The sequence below is a fragment of the Saimiri boliviensis genome, chromosome 13 (genome assembly GCF_048565385.1).
Source record: "Saimiri boliviensis isolate mSaiBol1 chromosome 13, mSaiBol1.pri, whole genome shotgun sequence".
In the NCBI taxonomy this organism is placed as follows: domain Eukaryota; kingdom Metazoa; phylum Chordata; class Mammalia; order Primates; family Cebidae; genus Saimiri; species Saimiri boliviensis.
In genome coordinates, this window is record NC_133461.1 from 74,277,755 (window position 1) to 74,299,739 (window position 21,985).

General features: G+C 50.3%; 1 protein-coding gene across 4 annotated transcripts in view; it reads right to left on the bottom strand.

Annotated features, from left to right (window-relative positions):
- The window catches only part of IKBKB (inhibitor of nuclear factor kappa B kinase subunit beta), a 64,550-nt gene extending 42,989 nt beyond the window's left edge, over window positions 1–21,561 (bottom strand). Inside the window, exons 1-4 of one of the 4 annotated variants that reach the window (XM_039463397.2) lie at window positions 21,413–21,561; window positions 20,675–20,797; window positions 4,086–4,180; window positions 2,991–3,108 (exon numbers count right to left, since the gene is read on the bottom strand). In XM_039463397.2, the coding sequence (XP_039319331.1) occupies window positions 2,991–3,108; window positions 4,086–4,180; window positions 20,675–20,779 (318 nt within the window). In that variant the 5' untranslated portion in view covers window positions 20,780–20,797; window positions 21,413–21,561. Of the gene's footprint in view, window positions 1–2,990; window positions 3,109–4,085; window positions 4,181–6,729; window positions 6,798–17,080; window positions 17,230–20,674; window positions 20,978–21,412 lie in introns of those variants that run through there. The other 3 variants (XM_039463398.2, XM_039463399.2, XM_074383819.1) reach the window with 3 other exon arrangements.
- Window positions 21,562–21,985: the final 424 nt, after the last annotated feature.

The window sequence follows — 21,985 nt, forward strand, 5'->3', positions numbered from 1 at the left end:
GAGAAGGAGAAGAAGGAGGAGGAGGAGGAAGAGGAGGAAAACGGAGAGGAGGAGGAAGCAGTCTGGACCACCTCCGGGCTCTCACAGCCTCACAGCAAAGGCTCTGTAGCAAGGAAAGTTTGATTCTCACCGGCTGCTGAAGTTCTGAGCAAGGCAGGCCGAAATCTAAGCACAGGCAATAGGAATTCTCTGTGCCTAAAGGTCCCAGAGACAGGCCAGGCTGGGAAGGCATCACTGGAAATCACCTGCTATCTCCTGGCCACGTGGGTGATGGTAACAGTAGGAAATACTTACTAAGCACTTATTACGTGCCTGGTGCTGGAGGAGCTCTGCATGGATTAGCTCGGCAAACCCTTCCCTGTGTGACCTCATTTAATACTAACCACCACAGGTGGAATCCCCATGTTGGAGGAGGAAACTGAGGTTACAGGGTCGGATACCTGTCGGCTCACACAGCTGTGAGAGAGCAGTGCTGGAAGGTGAGCACAGGTCAATCTGAAGCTTGAGCCCAAGCCCTCAACCCCCTGCCTTCCAGGTCCCTCAACTGTCTCTGTGCTGCTGGAGCTGGCCTCAGAGGCAGAAAGAGAGGGGAGCTTGCCAGGTGAGCCTCACAGGCAGGAATTCACATCATATTCATAAGCACTCAAGTCTGTCTACACACCTGGCATACAGACTTTTAATATCAACTCTTACATGTGCCCATGTGCTGGCCAAGTCTGCCTCTCCGTGCCCATGGATGGAATGCAGATTTTGAACTTTTTAGAGGGAACAAAAGAAACAACAGATAGCAAGAGCCCTGCACAACAGTGTCCTCCCTCAGCTCCACTGGGTGACACAAGGACAGGGTCCCTTAGGATTCAAGGCCTTCCTGTCACCCCCTCAATCATCCTGCAACCACACTAGGTCAGTCATGTTAAACTTTCCATCTCTTCTTCCCTGGCTCGTTGGCTCTTTGCCGCCTAAAAGACCAAGTCGAAAAGCCTCTGCCTCACTTCAGAGCCCTCTGTCATCTGGCCACATCCCACCTACTTCCAGGCTGCCATCTGTGAACTCTCCATTCCACTCCAACATGGCTTTATCTCTGCACAGCTGCAGTTAGTAATGGGTGACTGTCAAAGGTTAGCAAAATAAAGAGGAAAATCAAAGTGCTGCCGAGTTCCCCATCTCTCATTGTGGGTCATGCCAAGAGCTGTGCTCATATCCTGCTGTGAGTGCCACTCCCAGGACGTGCCCATCTCCAGGGACAGCCACTCCGGCAGGCCAAGCCCCATGGAAAATCTCCTTTTATTTTACTTAACTGTCTCTTTCTTTTGAGACAGGATTATCTTTTTCTTGAGACTGAGTCTTGCTCTGTCACCCAGACTGGCATGCAGTGGCGCAATCATAGCTCACTGTAGCCTCAACCTCCTTGGCTCAAGCCATCTCCTACCCCACCCTCCCAAGTAGTGGGGACTACAAGCGCATGCTACCACGTCTGGCTAATTTTTCATTTTTTAGCTTTTGAAGAGACAAGGCCTCTGTATGTTGCCCAGGCCATTCTCAAACTCCTGGCCTCAAGCTGTCCTCCGGTCTCAGGCATCCAAAGTGGAAAGTTCTTGTTTATTTAAAGAGGCACAAGGGCCTGGAGGAACAGTGAGAACAGTGCCTGACGTGTGACTGGAAATGGCCACTGAAAGGGATTAAAATGCCTGGGCTCCCGCCCCCACTTTTGTGACCCTTCCGGAGGAGAGGAAAGGTGCAGGGGGCTGCACTCGCAGAGCAACCGACCTCTTTTCAATTAAAATAAAAATTGTTTTGGCCAAGCACGGTGGCTCACGCCTGTAATCCCAGCATTTTGGGAGGCTGAGGTAGGCTATCACTTGAGGTCAGGAGTTCGAGACCAGCCTTGCCAATGTGGTGAAACCCCGTCTCTACTAAAAACACAAAAATTAGCCAGGCATGGTGGCGCATGCCTGTAATCCCAGCTACTCCGGAGGCTGAGGCAGGAGAATTGCTTGAACCCAGGAAGCGAAGGTTGCAGTCAGCCAAGATCATGCCACTTGCACTCCAGCAAAGCTCTATCTCAAAAACAAAAAAAAAAAAATTATTTTGCTCATAGCTTGTAGTTTTTATGTTATACGGCCTTATTCAGTCTCACAGACGGAGAGATGGCCTGCGGTTGGGTCCCTGTGGGCTGGGACCCAGGCTCTGCTGCTGAAGCTATGTGAGGCCCAACCTCTCCAGGTCACGACATCCACCTGTGATGTAGGAACCATACTGTGCACCCATGTGTGAGCTGCTGGAAATCGAATGAGGTAACATGAACTAACAGGCTGTGTTCTGCCATAGGGAACAATGGAAAGGAGGGGCACCCAGAACTGCTCCCCGACCAGGAGGGGCTGCCATCCATCTCTGAGAAGTGAATATTCTAGGGAAGAGGAGGTGGTGTGGTGAGAAGGCGGAGAGCAGAGCCCCACAGATGAGTCCAGGTGGGTCAGGTGGGTTGGATGGGTGGGCTGGGTCTGCAGCCCTGGCCCAGCTCTCTGATCGCAAAGCCTGCTCCCTCCCTGCTACACTCCCCATCCCCATGTGTGGTGCTGTCCTATCTCTGGAATAAAATCCCTCCTAATAAGGACAGCAATGGTGCTGGCACCAAAGGCCTGAAGTGGCCGTAACGTGTCCAGGGAGGAAGCACTTGTTTTGGAACTCGCCCAGTCCTTCCCCACGCCCAGACCTGTGATGAGTTTCCTCGTCATTGGAGTAATCCCAGCAGAGTGTGCAGCACGCCCTTCCCCCTTCCCTGGCATTCTCGGAAGCGCCTCTGACTCACACACACACCAGCCCCAGGTGGGCAGGGAACAGGGGATCTGAAAGGCAAAGCAGTCCTGCTGGAGTCACTGGGGCTCCCCAAGCTTCCTGATGATGACAGCAGTGAAAGGTCTCCCCATACCCCTTCCTAGTGTCCCACCTGCCTGGACAGGCTGTGTACCCGGCGGCCGCAGGAGCCTCACCTTCCGGAGATCTCCTCCTTGGCAGTACTCCATGGCCAGCAGGGGCAGGTCATTGGGCGCCAAGTTCTGCATCCCCTCAGGGACATCCCGAGCAGCCACCACATTGGGGTGGCTCAGCCTAGGAAGGAAGAAAACCAATGAGAGCTCCTGCCCAGACCCATCCCTGCCACCCCCACCAGCTCTCAGCAACAAAGGCCCAGGATAACCCAGGGCTTCCAAACAGAGGAAGACGGGGCCCAGGACGGGCAGCCAACTGCAGTGCCTGGGTCAGTGGGGCTGGCCTGGCCCCACCCACAGCACCAGAACTCAGACCCCGAGGGTGCGCTGCACGTGACTTGAGTTTCTTGTGCCCGCCACATCCCAAGCCCTCATCGTGCTGCCGAACTGCTCCTATGAGGGTCTTCCAACCTCATGCCCTCCACATGGGGAGGACGTGTCACACATGCTAGCAGGCAAACAAAGTGGTGCCTGCTCTTGGTTTCAGTATTTTTTTTTTCTCTGTTTACTTTTTGGCAGGTTGATTCAGGTACAAACATCACCCCCCAGGTGGACATGCAGAAAGGGGTCTGAGAAGGAACCATGTAACCAAATGCAACCATGATGTAGCCAAATGGCACCTCCTCTTTTTAAGAGGCTGGCAGAGGAGCCCCTGCGTGGTGTCCTCGCTAGCTCTTTTGGAGCCCACCTAATGCCTCACTAGCTAGGAGGACAGCAGCCACCAGGCAGATGGACAGCCTGGTCTCCACACTGGAGGAATAAATGTCAGCGGCAGCATGACAGCAGAGAACGGTCACGTACCACCTTGAAATTGGAAATACAGGAGGAAAGAATGCTTTTTTGCTGACAAAGTCACCATGATAACTTATTAAATTGTTTAAATTATTTAATATTACAAAATTGACAAAAAGCCCTTGACAAGGCCCCGTGTGGACTTTAGCTGCTTCTCCTCTAGTGTCTTAAGAAGCAGCAGAGTCGCTGCGGAGACTGCCGGGCTGGCGTCCTGATGCGGGGCCTGAGATTTATGGCTCTCCTTTCTAGATGCAGTGGGGGCTGGTGCTCTAGGTTTCCCTTGGGTCCCTGCACGCCAGGCCTCACCTTCTCATGATCTGGATCTCCAGGCACCACCGGTCTCGGTTCCGCGGGCTGAGCTCCTGCCGGCACTGCTTGATAGCGATCTGCTCACCTGTTTCCTACAGATACAGCATGGTGGGGATCAGCAGAGCAAGCTGCAGGCTAAATCCCACCTGTCCGCTGCACAGGAGGCGTCTCCAGGCCCCAGCCATCACCTGCAATCACCTCCTGGTACTCCTGGGCCACACGTGCACCCCTCATGGACAGCCCTGTGGCACCTGCTCTTCGGGCTATCTCCTCAGCACCCCACCTCTCACCCGGCCTCTCCAGCCTCATTTCTTTTTCTTTTTTTTTTTTTTTGAGATGGAGTCTTGCTCTGCATTGGCACAATCTTAGCTCACTGAAACGTCCACCTCCCGGTTTCAAGTGAGTCTCCTGCCTCAGCCTCCTAAGTAGCTGGGACTACAGGCATGTGCAACCATGCCTGGCGAATTTTTGTGTTTTTAGTAGAGATGGGGTTTCACCATGTTGGTGAGGCTGATCTTGAACTCCTGACCTCAAGTGATCTGCCCACCTTGGCCTCTCCAAGTGCTGGGATTACAGATGTGAGCCACGGGGTCCGGCCTCGACTACCTCATTTCTATCCATCTAGAGTCTACAGAGCCTTCAAGGCTCTGCTTCGTTCCCAGCTCTGCCATGAAATCTCTGCTGCCCATTCCTGCCTGGAGAGGTTTCTTTGTCCAAACCCCAGCTATTGCTGGGACACTGCTTATAATTGACCAAGATGACCTATAAAAATGGCACTTGGATGTGGTTCAGGCTAATAGTGAATGCCATGTTGACTGTCTTCATTGTTTCACGGGAGAGTTTTGCCTCTTCAGAGAGAATGCAAGCATAATATAGGAGATGAAACACCAGCTGGTTCAAATTCCAACTCTGCCATTTACTAGCTATGTGACCTTGGGTCTTGGTCACATAGACCAACTGAGTCAAACCACTTGGTCTGACTCTATTTTTCATCTATAAAATGGGAATACTGACAACCACCTGTCAGGGCTGTCATGAAAACAGGCCTCTAGCAGGTGTTAGTAAACCCCACAGAGCAGGGAACCCAGGTCACCTGAGTGCTCCTGTTCAAAATCCTGCAGAGATCAGCTCTCACCTTCCTTTCCAGCCACTCTCCCATGACACTGCAGCGACATGGCACCACCCACCCCAACACTCAGCCCTGCTCCTCTACACTCACCAGCATAGGCACCATGGTCTGTCCAGCTCAACAGGGTCTCGCCCTCCACTATACTCCTGTAACAGCTAATTACTTCACTGCACATGCCAAAGGGTTACTTTCCGCAGAATAACAGGCTGTTTTCTCTTTTCTTTGTTAAATTACAGACTTGTCCATCTTCATGGGCTTTAACCTCTACCCAGGTGACCAGCAGCATCCTCAGTGGTGCTGCTTGATAGCGATCTGCTCACCCGTTTCCTACAGATACAGCATGGTGGGGATCAGCAGAGCAAGCTGCAGGCTAAATCCCACCTGCCCGCTGCACAGGAGGGGTCTCCAGGCCCCAGCCATCACCTGCAATCACATCCTGGTACTCTTGGGCCACACGTGCACCCCTCATGGACAGCCCCGTGAACAGATCGCTATTCACCTCCTCCACCTGCTGAATCATGAGCTGAGCCACTGGCTCCTGGTAGCCTCCCCTCTTCTCCCTGGTGAATGAGGGGGGATGCCGGAGAAGGGCAGGCCCTAAGGCTGTGGCAGGGGCAGCAGGGAGAGTGGCTCTGGCCTCGGGCACTCCAGCTGCTGCAAGGGAGTTACCACTGCGTCAATGTCACCTCTTTTGGCTGTGGGGGTCTCCAAGATGACTGAGGGGCAGCTGCCCTGGCTACAGCTCCTGGAGCCCCGGGCTGAGAGGCGATCCCGCCACCACTAAATGAGCTGACCTGTACCAACATCCCGCACCTCCTGCTGCAGGTGCAGGAGCAACCTCCCAACAGGAGGCTCAGATAGGAGGATTGCTTAAGTCCAGGAGGTAGAGGTGGCAGGAGACCCGGGCAACAGGGTAAGCCTGTTTCAAAAGAAAAAAAAAAAAAAGGACCCACAGACAACTGCAGCAAGGCCTCCCAGTGTGGCTGTTCCCACAGCAGTGGAGCCACCTCAGTATTCCAGTTACCAAACTGGCCAGGATCCCTGCAGGAATAGGGACCTTCCTAGCAAGAAAAGGAAAAACGGACACCTCCACACACACCAGAAGCTGTCTAGTAAAGCCACCGAGTCATTGACCAATGAACCAATCCTTAATGCTGACACCAAGAACCAAAAGCTTCAGAAAAAAGGTAGAAACGGAACGGTAGACTCCATGCCAGAAAGCAGGTACCGCCAACGCCTCTAAAATACTCTGGGAAGCTGCTCTCAGCAAAGTCCAATATCACTTTGGCTAAGCTTTCCATCGGATGGAGGCCTTCTTCATTTTTTAATGCCTGCTTCATTTTTTAACGGCTCTACTGAAAATAATTCATGCACCATACAATTCATCCATTTAAATGACACAGTTCAATGGTTTTTGGTATACTCAAGAGTTGTGAGACCAAAACAGAGATGCACTTTAGAGTATGTTCGCCATCCCACAAAGAAACCCCACACCCATCAGCAGTCACTCACCACTTCCCCGACCCCTCCAGTCCTAAGCAGCCAGCCATCTCTATGGATCAGCGTGTCCTGGGTGTTTCCTATAAATGGATGCATACATCATGTGGCCTTTTGTGACAGGCTTCTTTCCCTGAGCACTGTTTCCAAGGTCCACCCATGCCGCAGCCACAAGCTTACTTCTGTGACTACAGCAGACCCCTCAGCCCAGTCTGCAGCAGTAGGCATGGGCACCCAGGTTCTGCTCTTAGTGTCCTTCTCATTCTCTCTTTGCCTAGTAGAACCCTGATCTTTGGCCTAGATTCTGAGGTGTTCTCTGAAGAAGAACTGACTTCTTCTCTCAACAATTGTGAACCCTGTTGCTATTTTTTGTTTTAGAGACAGGGTCTCACTCTATTGCCCAGGCTGCAGTGCAGTGGAGTGATCATATCTTACTGCTGACTCGAACTCCTGGGCTTAAGCGATCCTCCCACCTCAGCTTCAAGTAGCTGGGATTACAAGTAGGTGTCATTGTGTCCAGCTACTTTTTTTATTTTTATTTTACTTTTGTAGAGACAGGGTCTCACTATGTTGCCCAGGCTGTTCTCAAACTCCTGGCCTCAAGTCATCCTCCTACCTCAGCCTCCCTAAGCACTGGGATTACAGGTATAAGCTCCTGTACCCGGCCACCTTGTTGCTATTAAACTGATTACGACGGTGGCACAAGTCATGGTGGACAGAAGTCCACCTCAAGCTTTTCAAGAATTAGAGAATGTGGCAAAAGAATGACATTTCTGGCCAGGCATGGTGCCTCATGCCTGTAATCCCAGAACTTTGGGAGGCTGAGGCAGGTGGATCATCTGAGGTCAGGAGTTTGAGACCAGCCTGACCAACGTGCTGAGACCCCATCTCTACCAAAAATACAAAAATTAACTGGGTGCAGTGGTGAGTGACTGTAATCCCAGCTACTTGGGAGGCTGAGGCAGGAGAATTGCTTGAACCCAGGAGGCCAAAGTTGCAGTGAGCTGAGATCGCACCATTGCACTCCAGCCTGGGTGACAGAGTGAGACTCTGTCTCAAAATAAAAAGAATAACATTTCTTTAATCGATGTGCAGACCATGTTACACCTTCCTGTACCTCCCGATTCCTGGTCTGTTCTCAGGCCGACGTGAACTTGGTTTCAGGTTTCACTTCCCCACAGTGCTCAGACTCCGACAATTTTTGCCCAGTTCTGTGGTGGCTTCGTCCACAGCAGCTCTGCCTGACGATGTCTGCTACGGTTTAAGCGTCCACAGTTCTCCAGAATTCACTGAAAGCCAGTTCCTGTTGTAGCAGTATCACCTCAGTATTAAGAGGCGATTTGGCCACGATGGCTCTGCACTCGTAGGTGGGACTGATGGTTATAAAAGGACGAGTTTGGCTCCTTTTGTCTTTTGCCCTTTTGCCTTTGCCCTATGATGATGCCTTGATCTTGGACTTCCTAGCCTCTAGGATGGTGAGAAACAAAATCATTCTAAATTACCCATTCTCGGCTACTCAGTGACAGTGGCACTGAGTGGACTGAGACTGCTACAGACACTTGCCTCCAGTTAGACGGAGTTTGCAGTGGAGTTCAGACGTGGGGAGCGCAGGGTTCCACGGAGACCGATGGCCCCACTGCAGTGTAGGGTGCCATTGCCAAGGGCATCTGTTCACCTTGGTCCACCCTGCAGCATTTCCGTGGACAGTATTCCAAAAAGTGGTTTAGCCGAAGAGACTGTAACTCATGCTTTGTTACCTCAGAATGACTGAGACTTTACACCAAGATACCGAAAAATCTACAGCAACTTAACTTCAATACGCAGAAGAGTGCACTCATTTTATGGCAGTCGTAACAAATTACCACAAACTTGGTGGCTTAAAATAACACATTTTATTTCCTTGCAGTTCTATCTGCTGAAGTCTGACGTGGGTCTCCCCAGGCTAAGATGTTGGTGGGGCTGCGCTCCTTCCAGAGGCTCCAGGGAGAGTCCGTTTCCCTGCTTTTCCTTTTCCATCTCTAGAAGCACTACTTTCTTCAGCTCACGGCCCCTTAGACCATCCTGGCGTCAGCCATAGCCCGCTGCATCTTGGTCACATGCATGGCTGACACTGGCTCTGCTGCCTCCCTCTCCCATGGCTAAGAACCCTTGGGATTAACACTGGGGCCCCCCGGGAAGCCAGGCCAATCTTTCATCTAAGGGCAGCTGATTAGAAAACTTAATTTTATCTGCAACCTTAATTTCCCTTTGCCACGCTGCCCCACCTGGTCATAGGTCCAGGGATTAGGATGCAGATTTCTTGGTAGGGTTGGAGGGGATTATTCTACCTATCACATATAAAACAGGACAGATAATCAGATCCAAAAGGTAGATTACATGACTCAGTTTATTAAGTGATTTAGGTAATCTGTCTAGCTACAAATTGGATAATTGCAGTCTTTTGCCCAACATAAACATTGGACCTGATATACAGTTGTCACTTGGCCCAACCCAAAATCAGGAGGAGATTTTGACACTGAAGACTGAAGATTTGATACTGGCCTTTAAATATGCAAACACAAACTTAAAAAACTGAACTCAGCAATGTGAACACTGAACAAGTCTTGAAATAACTAGGCACAGAAACCAAAACTAACTTTCTACTCATAGACAGCTCAGCTTCGCCCTAGAGTTGAGAAGAAATCCTGAATTCCTGGGCCTAGGAAGGTCTGCTCTAGATACAGACATACTGAAACTTTTCGTAACACAGTGGCTCTCATCTGCCTCTGGGAAGTATTTTGAAATATTCTTAGTTTTTCCATGAGTAATGTTTCATTTGAAACAGAAATACAAACAGAATGACTTTGTTACTAAAAAACCTGCTCTAGAAAGCAAAATTCAATTAAAACAGCCCAGAAACAGGTTATAAACACTGGATATGAAACTCCGGGTAGTCTGTTCTACACTAGCAGTGGAACTCAAAAGAGATGTAAAGTAATAAAGATGGCTTACTTTATATTGCATGGAATCTACTGAGTCTTAGCTCAGTTCTGTGGAAACCCAGACTGGGCCTGAGCCATCTCAGTACTCAACTTCTAGTACGTGAACTCCTCGTTGGCGACCAAACTTAAACCTGCTTTGTAGCCAGGCACAGTGGCTCACACCTATAATCCCAGCACTGTGCGAGGCCAAGGCAGGTAGATCACTAGAGCCCAGGAGTTTGAGACTAGCCTGGGTAACACGGCAAGACTCTATCTCTACTAAAAATATTTTTAAAAACTAGCCAGGCATGGTAGTGCAAACCTGTAGTCCCAGCTACTTGGGAAGCAGAGGTGGGAGAATTGCCTAAGCCTGGGAGGCCAAGGCTGGGCAGTAGAGCCAGACCTGTGCTGAGCTGCGCTTAAGCTGTGATTGTGTTGCTGTACTCCAGCCTGGGCTACTGGAGTGAGACCCTGTCTCAAAAAACAAACAAAAAACAACAACAAACTGATGTGTATTTTGAGAAAAGGGAGAAAGGGTCTCCTGTATGTCCACATTGAATGTAGTGATTATGAAGGTCCTCAGAGTGTGCAGTTCCTTGCCTTTGATGCATGAAAACATAAAACTTGTGTATAATCATGTGTGTTACAAGGTGTAAAAAAGGCAGAGGGGACCGGGCACAGTGGCTCATGTCTGTAATCCCAGAACTTTGGGAGGCTGAGGCAGGTGGATCACCAGGTCAGGAGATCGAGACCATCCTGGCCAACATGGTGAAACCCTGTCTCTCCTAAAAATACAAAAATTAGCAGGGTGTGGTGGCATGTGCCTGTAGTCCCAGCTACTCGGGAGGCTGAGGCAGGAGAATCACTTGAACCAGGGAGTCAGAGGTTGCAGTGAGCCGAGATTGGGTCATTGCACTCCAGTCTGGCAACAAAGTGAGACTCCATCTTTAAAAAAAAAAAAAAAAAAAAAGGCAGCAGAGGGGGAACACATCCTCAGACCAAAAGGTGCCTGGCAGAGGCAAGCTGAAAACCAGTCATAGGAGAAACAAAAGGGGCTGGCCCAGCTTGTTTCCTGAAGTTCGCCTCTTTCAATGACTCAGGGGAAACTCACAGAGGCCAAGAGCTACGTTTAGACCCTTAGTGCAGAAAACCCTGGGTCCCGTCATCATGGCAAGTGTCCATCCAGGCCACTGTGGACACGAGGCAATTAGTAACAACCTCCTCCTCCTTCTCAAGTACTTCAGAAAGGACACGCAAGGCTGGGACCAGAGCGGCTGGGCAGGAGGACCCAGTCCTGGGAGCCAAAAGGTCCGGGGTCAGGCTGCAGTTTCACCCAACTCAGCAGGTGACTGAACACACCCTGTGCTCCAGCATCGCCTGGTCTATGCTAAGAGGGCCATGACTTCTTCACCATACTCCCTACAGTGCAGACTCCCAGGGGCACAGTGGCCTCCCGCCTCAGCCACAGGAGCCAGGCGCTCAGGCTCAGGAGACAAGCAGGTCAGGTGTAACTCCCTCCCCCGCTGCCTGGTAAAGGTGCAATAGGAGCCGATGGTATAAGCCTCTGGGTCCTTATCCGTAAGATGGGGATGGCTCCACCTGCTCCAGGGAAGTCAGCTAAAAGGAAACGCGGGTCTGTCCGCAGGGAGCCGGGAATAAACGACTGCAGCCCCACTCCCTTTTCTGGCCCCGTGGAGATGCTGCTCTGCCCACTCGAGTTGCCTTCTGTCTTCCTGCCAGGCGCTTGAAAGTCTATCTCCTTTCCAGATCCTGCTCAAGTTCCATTTACCCCAAGAAGCCTCCCTTCCCCAGCGTTCAGGAGAGATCGTGCAGATAGGGAACCCAGCTCGGCTGCCACAGGATGCTCTGGAGAAACGGTAGCCACTGTTACCACACAGTTTGGTGCTTGGATTTAGACTCATTGAATGTGTTCCCGAATGTCCCTGGATCACTATGATCAGAGAGTAAGCACACAAAGGGCAGGACCCCTTTTTTCCTGGTACCCCTGATGGAGCTCAGGCCCAGGCTCTATAAATCCCTAGAGAAGTGACTGAACAGAGCAGAGGCTTTAAGGCTTTGAAAGACACATATAAGCTGGGGTGAGCTTCGTTTTGTCCCGTGAAGGGCCAAGTACAGAACCATGCTGCTTCACAGAAGGGATCGTTAATACTCTGCCTTCTAATAGCCAGCACATACACTGCCTCCTCCACCCCCACAAGCATCCCGCAGGGCCCCAGGCAGTGCTTCCTGGTCCCCCTCACAGCCAAGTGCACAAAGAACATGACAGTATCTCAAGGTACCCTGGGTCGCTTCCAGAAGGCAGCTGACCCACATTCTGCCCAGCCATGTTGGGGACCTAGCACAGAGGCGATCGATATCTGAGAATCCCCATAATCCATGTGAGAAGTGGGGGCCCACAGCCAAGATGCTGACAGAGCCAGGATCTGAACCCAGGTCTATGACTAAGTCTCACGTTTGCTCCCCTCTGAAAACATGCTGCCGGGTGGGGGACTCGGTTATCTCTTTCTCTTCTTCCTTCGTATTGAACAAAGGTCTCATTGAAAATAGCAACCTATCTAACCCATACTGGGAAGTGGCTTGTGCTGACCCCTGGGCTGGAGGTCTTAGGGAGTCCTGACACAGTGCAGAATGGTGAGGCCCACGCATAGCAGGAGAACCACAGGAACAGGGGAAGCAGGTGGGGAGCTCCCTTGTTAACTGGCCGCCCTCCCCAGGAAACACTCAACGTGGGGTTCTCTGTTTAACAAGGAAGACTTGCAGTGTTTTGTCCTCCAAAGACGCATTTTCCAACCAAGTGCAGTGGTTCATGCCTGTAATCCCAGCAATTTGGAAGGCCAAGACAGAAGGATCACTTGAGCCCAGGAGTCCGAGATCAGCCTGGGCAACATAGAGAGACCTCATCTCTACAGAAATAAAAAATTAGCCAGTTGCCAGGACTGGACAGAAAGCACGTAAATGCCTAGCTTGGTGCTGGCGCATAGTAGCTTCTCAGTAAATGATGCCCCTGATTATCAGGCCACTTCTCTGACTGAGGATACCAATGCTTAGGGGCTTTTTCATGTAATTTATATTGTGATAACTAAAACACTCCCTCTTCTGCAGACAAGATACAGTGCGAGGAGTGTTAGGAAAGTACACACTGTTGCTACGTGGAGTAAAACCATGAGAGTTAACCAACACCACCAGAGCCCAGCTGCTTCTTTCAAGAGGCTGAGAACAGGGGGTCCCCAACAGAGAACACACATGCTCATTTTCCAAACTTGGACAATGATCAAAGACCTCTCCTCAGCACCCAAAGCAGCCCTAGAGAATTCCCAAACTTAAGGAGAACTCAGGAGGAAACCAGAGAGCTTCCTGGCCTGGGTCGGGCTTAGGGGTCTCCACTGAGGACCTGCAGGCACTCCACTCCTGCTCCCGTCCACCTCTACTCCACCACTAAGTCCTGTTAATTCCACCCCTTAAATCTTTTTTTTTTTTTTTGAGACAGAGTTTCACTCTTGTTGCCCAGGTTGGAGTGCAATGGCGTGATCTCGGCTCACTGCAACCTCTGCCTCCCAGATTCAAGCAATTCTTCTGCCTCAGCCTCCTGAGTAGCTGGGATTACAGGCATGCACTACCATGTCCGGCTAATTTTGTATCTTTAGTAGAGACGGGGTTTCACCATGTTGGTCAGCCTGGTCTTGAACACCTGACCTCAGGTGATCCACCCGCCTCAGCCTCCCAAAGCGCTGGATATACAGGCGTAAGCCACTGTACCTGACATAAATATCTCTTAAGTCTGCCTACCTTTCCCCATCTCTCACCTGGACGACTCCAAAACCATCTCACCTGGTCTGCCCACATCACTGGGGCAGTGCCATAGTACCCCGGTAGCAGCTCCTGAGAGCTGGTTGTTAGCTATTCAGGAATCTGGCTGGAGCGGGCTGTTAAACTGCTGGTGGCTTGATGTCAGCCCTGGTGGGAGTAGCTACTCCATGGGAACTGCTGCGCACTATGGATCAGGGTGTTGCTTCCAAGAGCTGGTTTTTCCCAGCACGCCACCCACTGCCTGGGCTGTCCCAATCTGTCCCTATGGGCACAGTGCCTCCCTCTAATATCGTTCCACAGCTCCTCTATCAAAGCAAAACCTCCTCGGCTGAAACTGTCCAAAAAATGCCACACGATCTGCACCATCCACCCTCAGACACCCGGACATTTGTGCTCCGTCCTCCCTTCCAGCCACACTGGCCTTCTGTCCTGCCCACTCACCATACCTGCCCTCCACAGGGGCCCCTCAGCAGCCTCTCCCTCTGCTTGGAACTCTCCCCCCACCTTCTGTGCCCAGCTGACTTCTATAAGGGCCTCAGTTCAAGCGCCACTTCCTCGGGGAACCTCCTTTGACTCTGATGATATCACTCCCAACAGAAGGTCTCAGTGTACTGGGTCCCTCTCCTAACTTGCACTTATCACACTTAGGAGCTTACATTTCTAACTAGTTGATGAATGGCTCTTTCCCTTCTCCAAAGAGGTCTGCTTTAATCACTACCGTACCCATAACAGACATTTGATAAACATTTGTGGACTGACTGAGTGGGTGATTTGGGGCACCTAGCACATACACAACATCAGGCATTTGCTACAGGAGAACTCAAGGAGCTTCAAGGCCAGATCCAGCCTTGGCTGACCAGGAACGCAGGATCCTGATGAGACTCACTCTACACACAGATGGGAAGGACAGCAAAGGAGCCAGCCTGGAGGAACTCACCGGGAGAACCAGTTCCCACGGAACAAAGCCATCCCAGATGGGTGTGCGGAGTAGGTGGCCTAGAGCTGGTTCTGGAGGAATGTGGAGGAGAGGGAGGTCTGTCCCAAGACAGGGCTCCGTGGCTGAACCATAAGCAGCCAAGGGGAAGAATGATGGAGAGGCAGGCGCAGACAGACTGCGTGGGGTTTAGCCAGCAGAAGGAGGCTGGCTTTTGGCTTTATAAAAGTAAGTAACAGGCCGGGTGCAGTGGCTCAGGCCTGTAATCCCAACACTTTAGGAGGCCAAGCCGGGGCAGATCATTTGAGGTCAGGAGTTTGAGAACAGCCTGGTCAACATGGTGAAACCCTGTCTCTACTAAAAATGCAAAAATTAGCCAGGCGTGGTGGCGGGTGCCTGTAATCCCAGCTACTCGGGAGGCTGAGGCAGGAGAATCACTTGAACCCGGGAAGCAGAGGTTGCAGTGAGCTGAGAACATGCCACTGCACTCCAGCCTGGGCGATAGAATGATACCCTGTCTCTAAATAAATAAATAACCAGGCCGGGCGCGGTGGCTCAAGCCTGTAATCCCAGCACTTTGGGAGGCGAAGGCGGGTGGATCACGAGGTCAAGAGATTGAGACCATCCTGGTCAACATGGTGAAACCCCGTCTCTACTAAAAATACAAAAAAGTAGCTGGGCGTGGTGGCGCGTGCCTGTAATCCCAGCTACTTAGGAGGCTGAGGCAGGAGAATTGCCTGAGCCCAGGAGGCGGAGGTTGCGGTGAGCCGAGATCGTGCCATTGCACTCCAGCCTGGGTAACAAGAGCGAAACTCCGTTTCAAAAAAAAAAAAACACAAATAAATAAATAAATAACCAATTAAGACTTTTGAAAAGGGGAAGGAACTGGAAAGTCATAATTTTATTTCATGGATTAGATGAATATTGTTAAAATGGCCATGCTACCCAAAGCAATATAAGACTCAATGCAATCCCTATCAAAATAACAATGATATTTGTCACAGAAATAGAAAAAATCCAAATTCCAAATACCCAAAGCAATCATGCGCAAAAAGAACAAAACTATAAACATCGTAGCACATGAATTCAAAATATAATACAAAGCCATAATAACCAAAACAGCAATGACACTGGTATAAAAGCAGACATATAGACTAATGGAACAGAGCAGAGAACCCAGAAATAAATCCATGCACTTACAGCCAACTCATCTCGAACATAGGTGCCAAGAACATACACTGGGGAAAGGACAGTCTCTTCAATAAATGGCACTGGGAAAGTGAATATCCACCTGCAGAAGAGTGAAACTAGAGCCCTACCTCTCACCAGACACAAAAATCAACTCAAAATATACAGAAAACTTAAATATAAGATCTGAACCTATGAAACTACTAGAAGAAAATAGGCCAGCCATGGTGGTTCATACCTGTAATCCCAACACTTTGGGAGGCCGAGGTGGGCGGATCACCTGAGGTCAGGAGTTTGAGACCAGCCTAGCCAACATGGCAAAACCTCGTCTCTATTAAAAATATAAAAATTAGCCAGGGTGGTGGTGTGTACCTGTAATTCCAGCTACTGGGAGGCTGAAGCAGAATTGCTTGAACACGGGAGGCAGAGGTAGCAGTGAGCCAAGATCATGTCACTGCACTCCAGCCTGGGGAAGACTCCATCTCAAAAAAAAAAAAAAAAAAAAAAGCAGCAGCAGCTGGGTGCAGTGGCTTACACCTGTAATCCCAGCACTTCGGGAGGCCAAGGTGAGTGAATCACAAGGTCAAGAGATCAAGACCATCCTGGCCAACACGGTGAAACCCTGTCTCTACTAAAAATACAAAAATTAGCTGGGTGTGGTGGTGCACGCCAGTAGTCCCAGATACTTGGGAGGCTGAGGCAGGAAAACTGCTTGAGCCTGGCAGGCGGAGGTTGCAGTGAACCAAGATTGTGCCACTGCACTCCAGCTTGGCAACAGAGCAAGACTCCATCTCAAAAAAAAGAAAGAAAAGAAAAGAGAAAGGGCGCAGTGGCTCATGCCTGTAATCCCAGCACTTTGGGAGGCTGAGGTGGGCAGATCACAAGGTCAGGAATTCAAGACCAGCCTGGCCAACTTGGTGAAGCCCCATATCTACTAAAAATACAAAAATTAGCCATGTGTGGTGGTGACTGCCTGTAATCCCAGCTATTCGGGAGGCTGAGGCAGGAGGATCACTTGAACATGGAAGGAGGAGGCTACGGTATACTGAAATCACGCCACTGCACTCCAGCTGGGCAACAGAGTGAGACTCTGTCTCAATAAAAGAGAAAAAAAGAAAAACTATAAAAAGAACTACGATATGATCCAGCAATCCCACTACTGGGTATCTATCCAAAGGAAAGAAAATCAGTTTACCTGATTTATTGGCACCTCATGTTTATTGGCACCCTCATGTTTACTGCAGCACTATTCAAAATAGGCAAGATACGGAATCAACCTAAATGTCCATCAATGAACAAATGAATAAAGAAAATGTGGTACACAGACACAATAGATTCTTATTCAGCCACAAAAAGAATGAAATCCTGTCATTTGTAGCAACATGGATGAGCCTGGAGGGAATTACATTAAGGGAAATAAGCCAGGCCCACAGAAATAAATACCACATGTTCTCACCCAACTGTGGGAGCTGAAAAAAACCGATCTCAGTTGGGTAAAGTCGGTTGGCCGACGCCTGTAATTCCAGCACTTTGAGAGGCTGAGATGGGAGGATCCCTTGTGTCCAGAAGTTTGAGACCAGCTTGGGCAACAGAAGGACCTAATACCTACAAAATTTCAAAAATTAGCCAGACATAGTGACGTATACCTGTAGTCCCAACTACTCAGGAGGCTGAGGCAGAAGGATCACTTGGGCCCAGGAGGTCAAGGCTGCAGTGAGCCATGATGTCACTACTGCACTTAGGCTGGATGATAGATTGAGACCCTATCTCAAAAGAAATTAAAAACTAAAAAAAAAAACGCTAGGCATGGTGGCTCATGCCGTAATCCCAGCACTATGGGAGGCCAAGGTAGGCGGATCACCTGAAGTCAGGAGTTCGAGACCAGCCTGGCCAACACGGTGAAACCCTGTCTCTACTAAAAATACAAAATTTAGCCTGGCATGGTGGCGTATGGCTGTAATCCCAGCTACTCAGGAGGCTGAAGTGGGAGAAATCGCCTGAACCCAGGAGACAAAGATTGCAGTCAGCTGCGATCATGACACTGCACTCCAGCCTGGGTGACAGAGCAAGACTCCATCTCTTTTTTTTTTTCTTTTTTTTTTTGAGAGGGAGTTTCGCTCTTGTTGCCCAGGCTGGAGTGCAATGGCGCGATCTCGGCTCACTGCAACCTCCGCCTCCTGGGTTCAGGCAATTCTCCTGCCTCAGCCTCCTGAGTAGCTGGGATTACAGGCACGCACCACCATGCCCAGCTAATTTTTCGTATTTTTAGTAGAGACGGGGTTTCACCATGTTGACCAGGATGTTCTCGATCTCTCGACCTCGTGATCCGCCCGCCTCGGCCTCCCAAAGTGCTGGGATTACAGGCTTGAGCCACCGCGCCCGGCGCAAGACTCTATCTCAAAAAAAAAAAAAAAAAAAAAAAACTGATCTCAGCCAGGCATGATGGCTCACGCCTGTACTCCCAGCACTTTCAGAAGCTGAGGCAGGTGAATCACCTAAGGTCAGGAGTTCGAGACCAGCCTGGCCAATGTAGTGAAACCCTGTCTCTACTAAAAATACAAAAATTAGCTGGGTGTGGTGGCGTGAACCTGTCATCCCAGCTACTAGGGAGGCTGAAGCAGAAGAATTGCTTGAACCTGGGAGGCAAAGGTTGTAGTGAGCCGAGATCGCACCATTGGATTCCAGCCTGGGCAACAAGAGCAAAACACCGTCTCAAACAAACAAAAAAAACCTGATCTCATAGAAGTAGAGAGTAGAATAGTGGTCACCAGAGGCAGGAAGGGGTGGGGGATGGGGGCCAGAGGGGGAATAGGGAGAGACTAGTTCATGGGTATAAAATTACAGTTAGGTGGAATAAATTCTAGTATTGTATAGAACAACAGGGTGACTGCGGCAAATAAAAATTCATTGTATATTTCAGGCCAGGCGCAGTGGCTCATGCCTGCAATCTCAGCACTTTGGGCGGCCAAGGTGGGCAGATCACCTGAGGTCAGGAGTTTGAGACCAGCCTGGCCAACATGGTGAAAACCTATCTCTACTAAAAATACAAAAATTAGCTGGGCATGGTGGTGCGGGACTGTAATCCCAGGTACTCAGGAGGCTGACACAGAGAATTGCTTTAACTCAAGAGGCAGAAGTTGCAGTGAGCCAAGATCACACCACTGAATTCCAGCCTGGGCAACAGAGCAAAACTCAGTCTCCAAAAAAACCCAAAAGAACAAAAAAGAATAATTGTATATTTCAAAATACCCAGAAGAAAGAATTTTGACAGTTTCCAACAAAAAGAAAGGATGTTTCAAGTGATGAATATGCCAATTACCCGGCTGGATCATTATACATTATATATGTATCAAAATATCACATTGTACTATACCCCACAAATACGTACAATTATGTGTCAATTAAAAATAAAAAACAGGCCAGGTACAATGACTCATGCCTGTAATCCTAGCATTTTGAGAGACCAGGGCAAAAAGATCACTTGAGGACAGCAGTTCTAGACTAGCTGGACAACATTGTGAGACTCCCATCACTACAAAAAAATTTTTAAAAACCTCAGCTAAGGCCAGGTGCCGTGGCTCAGGCCTGTAATCCTAACATTTTGGGAGGAAAAGGTGGGAAGACTGCTTGAGGATGGGAGTTGGCGACCAACCTGGGTAACATAGCAAGACCCTCATCTCTACAAAACTTTTAAAAAGTTTTAATTACTTGAAATATGGATTTTCATCATCATTCTAAATGAAATTCTCACTTTCATGTGGATCTGCTTATTTTGTGCTGTGCAGTATTGCAAGTAATACTGGGAAGACATCATAGTCAGCAAATATTTTAAATAAAAAAATTTTTTTGAGATACGGTCTCATTCTGTCGCCCAGGCTGGAGTGAAGTGGCACTATCTCAGCTCACTGCAACCTCTGCCTCCTTCAAGTGATTCTCTCGCCTCCACCTTCGAGTAGCTGGAATTACAGGTGCACAATACCATGCCCAGCTAATTTTGTATTTTTAGTAAAGATGGGGTTTCACCATGTTGGCCAGGCTGGTCTGAACTCCTCAACTCAAGTGATCCACTAGCCTCAGCCTCCCAAAGTGCTGGGATTACAGGCGAGTGCCACCATGCCCAGCCTTTTAAATAATTTTTTAAAAATTGTTTTGAGACAAGGTCTCTCTCTCTGTTGCCCAGGCTAGAGTGCAGTGGCACAATCATAGTTCACTACAGGCTCAAACTCCTGGGCAAATGATCCTCCCACGTCAGCCTCCAACTGGGATTACAGGTATGCACCATGGCTGCCTAATTTTTAAAACATTTTTGTAGAGATGAGGTCTTGCTATGTTGCTCAGGCTGGAGGTCTTGAACTCCTGGTCTCAAGCAATTAAAATATTTGAAACTACTTATTTACTCTCATCCTTTTTTTTTTTTTTGAGACGGAGTTTCGCTCTTGTTACCCAGGCTGGAGTGCAATGGCGCGATCTCAGCTCACTGCAACCTCTGCCTCCTGGGTTCAGGCAATTCTCCTGCCTCAGCCTCCTGAGTAGCTGGGATTACAGGCACGTGCCACCATGCTCAGCTAATTTTTTGTATTTTTAGTAGAGACGGGGTTTCACCATGTTGACCAGGATGGTCTCGATCTCTTGACCTTGTGATCCACCCGCCTCGGCCTCCCAAAGTGCTGGGATTACAGGTGTGAGCAACCGCCCCCGGCATCTCATCCTTTAAATTTTCCTATTTCTGTATGTTTTATAACATATAATATCAGTATATATTAGTACATGACATTCCACTGTTACCATAGATATGTATAATACAGCCTAAGAGGTTAACTTTTTTTTTTTTTAAACTATTTATTTAGGTGACATCTTCGATAAAGCTTGGAAACCACTAACCTAGAGTCAGCTCAGAAGTTCTGAAGCCGTCTTCCCAGTCCCCCTACTCACTGCCCCAAGATGACCAAGGCTCAAAGTGAGCCCTTGGCCCATTAGGATCAGAGAAAGTGGAAGCAATGAAGAGGGAGCCTGGCTCCTCGCCCCTCCCCAGGCTGCACAGAGGGCCTACCTGATTGTGCCATCGGATGACATTTCCAAATCCCCCTGTCCCAAGGCGCTCTTTCATTTCCCAGGCCCCACACGTCTGGGTTGTCAGGGAAGGTGACCAGCTCATACTGATGTTGTGCTAACTCTGTAAGCAATTTGGGGTGGGGGACGAAAGGTTAGGATTAAGAAAAAGGAGCTCAAAGGGCTGGAGAAGGCAAGAGATACCACTGCTCTTGAATGGGAGAGAGGAAAAAAAAAAACACTGGCTTTTTACCATTTACAATGTGTTTGGTTTGTCCAAACTTTGTGGCAAACTTGTGTCCCTCTTACCGCCCCCCTCCCCCCCCCCCGCCATCCCGGTTGCTGTGGCAGCAGGCAAGAAAGCAAGCCACCTAAGGAAGCGATGCCCACGCCCTTGCCCTAGCGGGGGGATCCCCAACTGACTCCACCAGGGGGCCTGCCCACCTTCTGCCCGAGGTGGCAGGGACAGAACCTACTTCTGAGCGTCCCCTCGGTCACGTGTGTCTTTACGACATCCCCATAAATCGCGGGTTTCTCTCAAAGCCACCCACCCCCAAGGAGCCACCCCTGCCAGAGCGGTTTCTCCCGGCTTCCCGAACTTCATCCCGCACAAGTGAAACGCTCCCCCGTCCGCAAGCTGCGACTTCCGAGCGGCACAAAGGGGTCTTCCGGGCCTGCTGGGAGCGGGGCGGCGGGGCCTGCAGGTGGCACCTGGGCCGCGCCCGCCGGGGGGACTCACCTGTCAGCGGGGACGCGGGGTAGGGGGCGGGATCCCCGGGGCGGGGGAGGCGGGGCTGGGGCGGCCAAACCCGGGGCTCTGACGCCCCCCTAAAAACATTAAAATGCGGGAATCTTAACCCCGGCAGCGCGGCGCGACTTCCTCAAACACTTCCTGCTCTGACGTCACGGGGCGCGTGGGCCGTGGCCGCTCTTAAAGGGGCCGCGCGGGGCGGAGCAGGTCCGGATGCTGCGAGCGCCCCGGGCTAGCTGGCCTTGCCCCGAGACCTCCCGGCGACTCCCCGGGGGCGGGGTGTGGGGTCGCGTGTGGCCTCTAGAAAACTCTAGGGAAAAGTAGACTGTGCTCACCGATGTAAAAGAACAGCCCTGAAATGGCCCCCGTTACGCCCTGTTCTCTTTGGACAAGTGACTTCCACCTGGAGCGGCTTCTGGGCCCGGCCTGGGGATTTCCTCACCCGGCCCCCTAAGCTTCCACCTCTTGGAATTTCCCGCGCCCGGCTGGGATGATTTAGGGACTGTTTGCGAGAACGGCCGTTGCCGCCTGCCCTCCTACGGGCGCTCCCCTGTCTGGGGG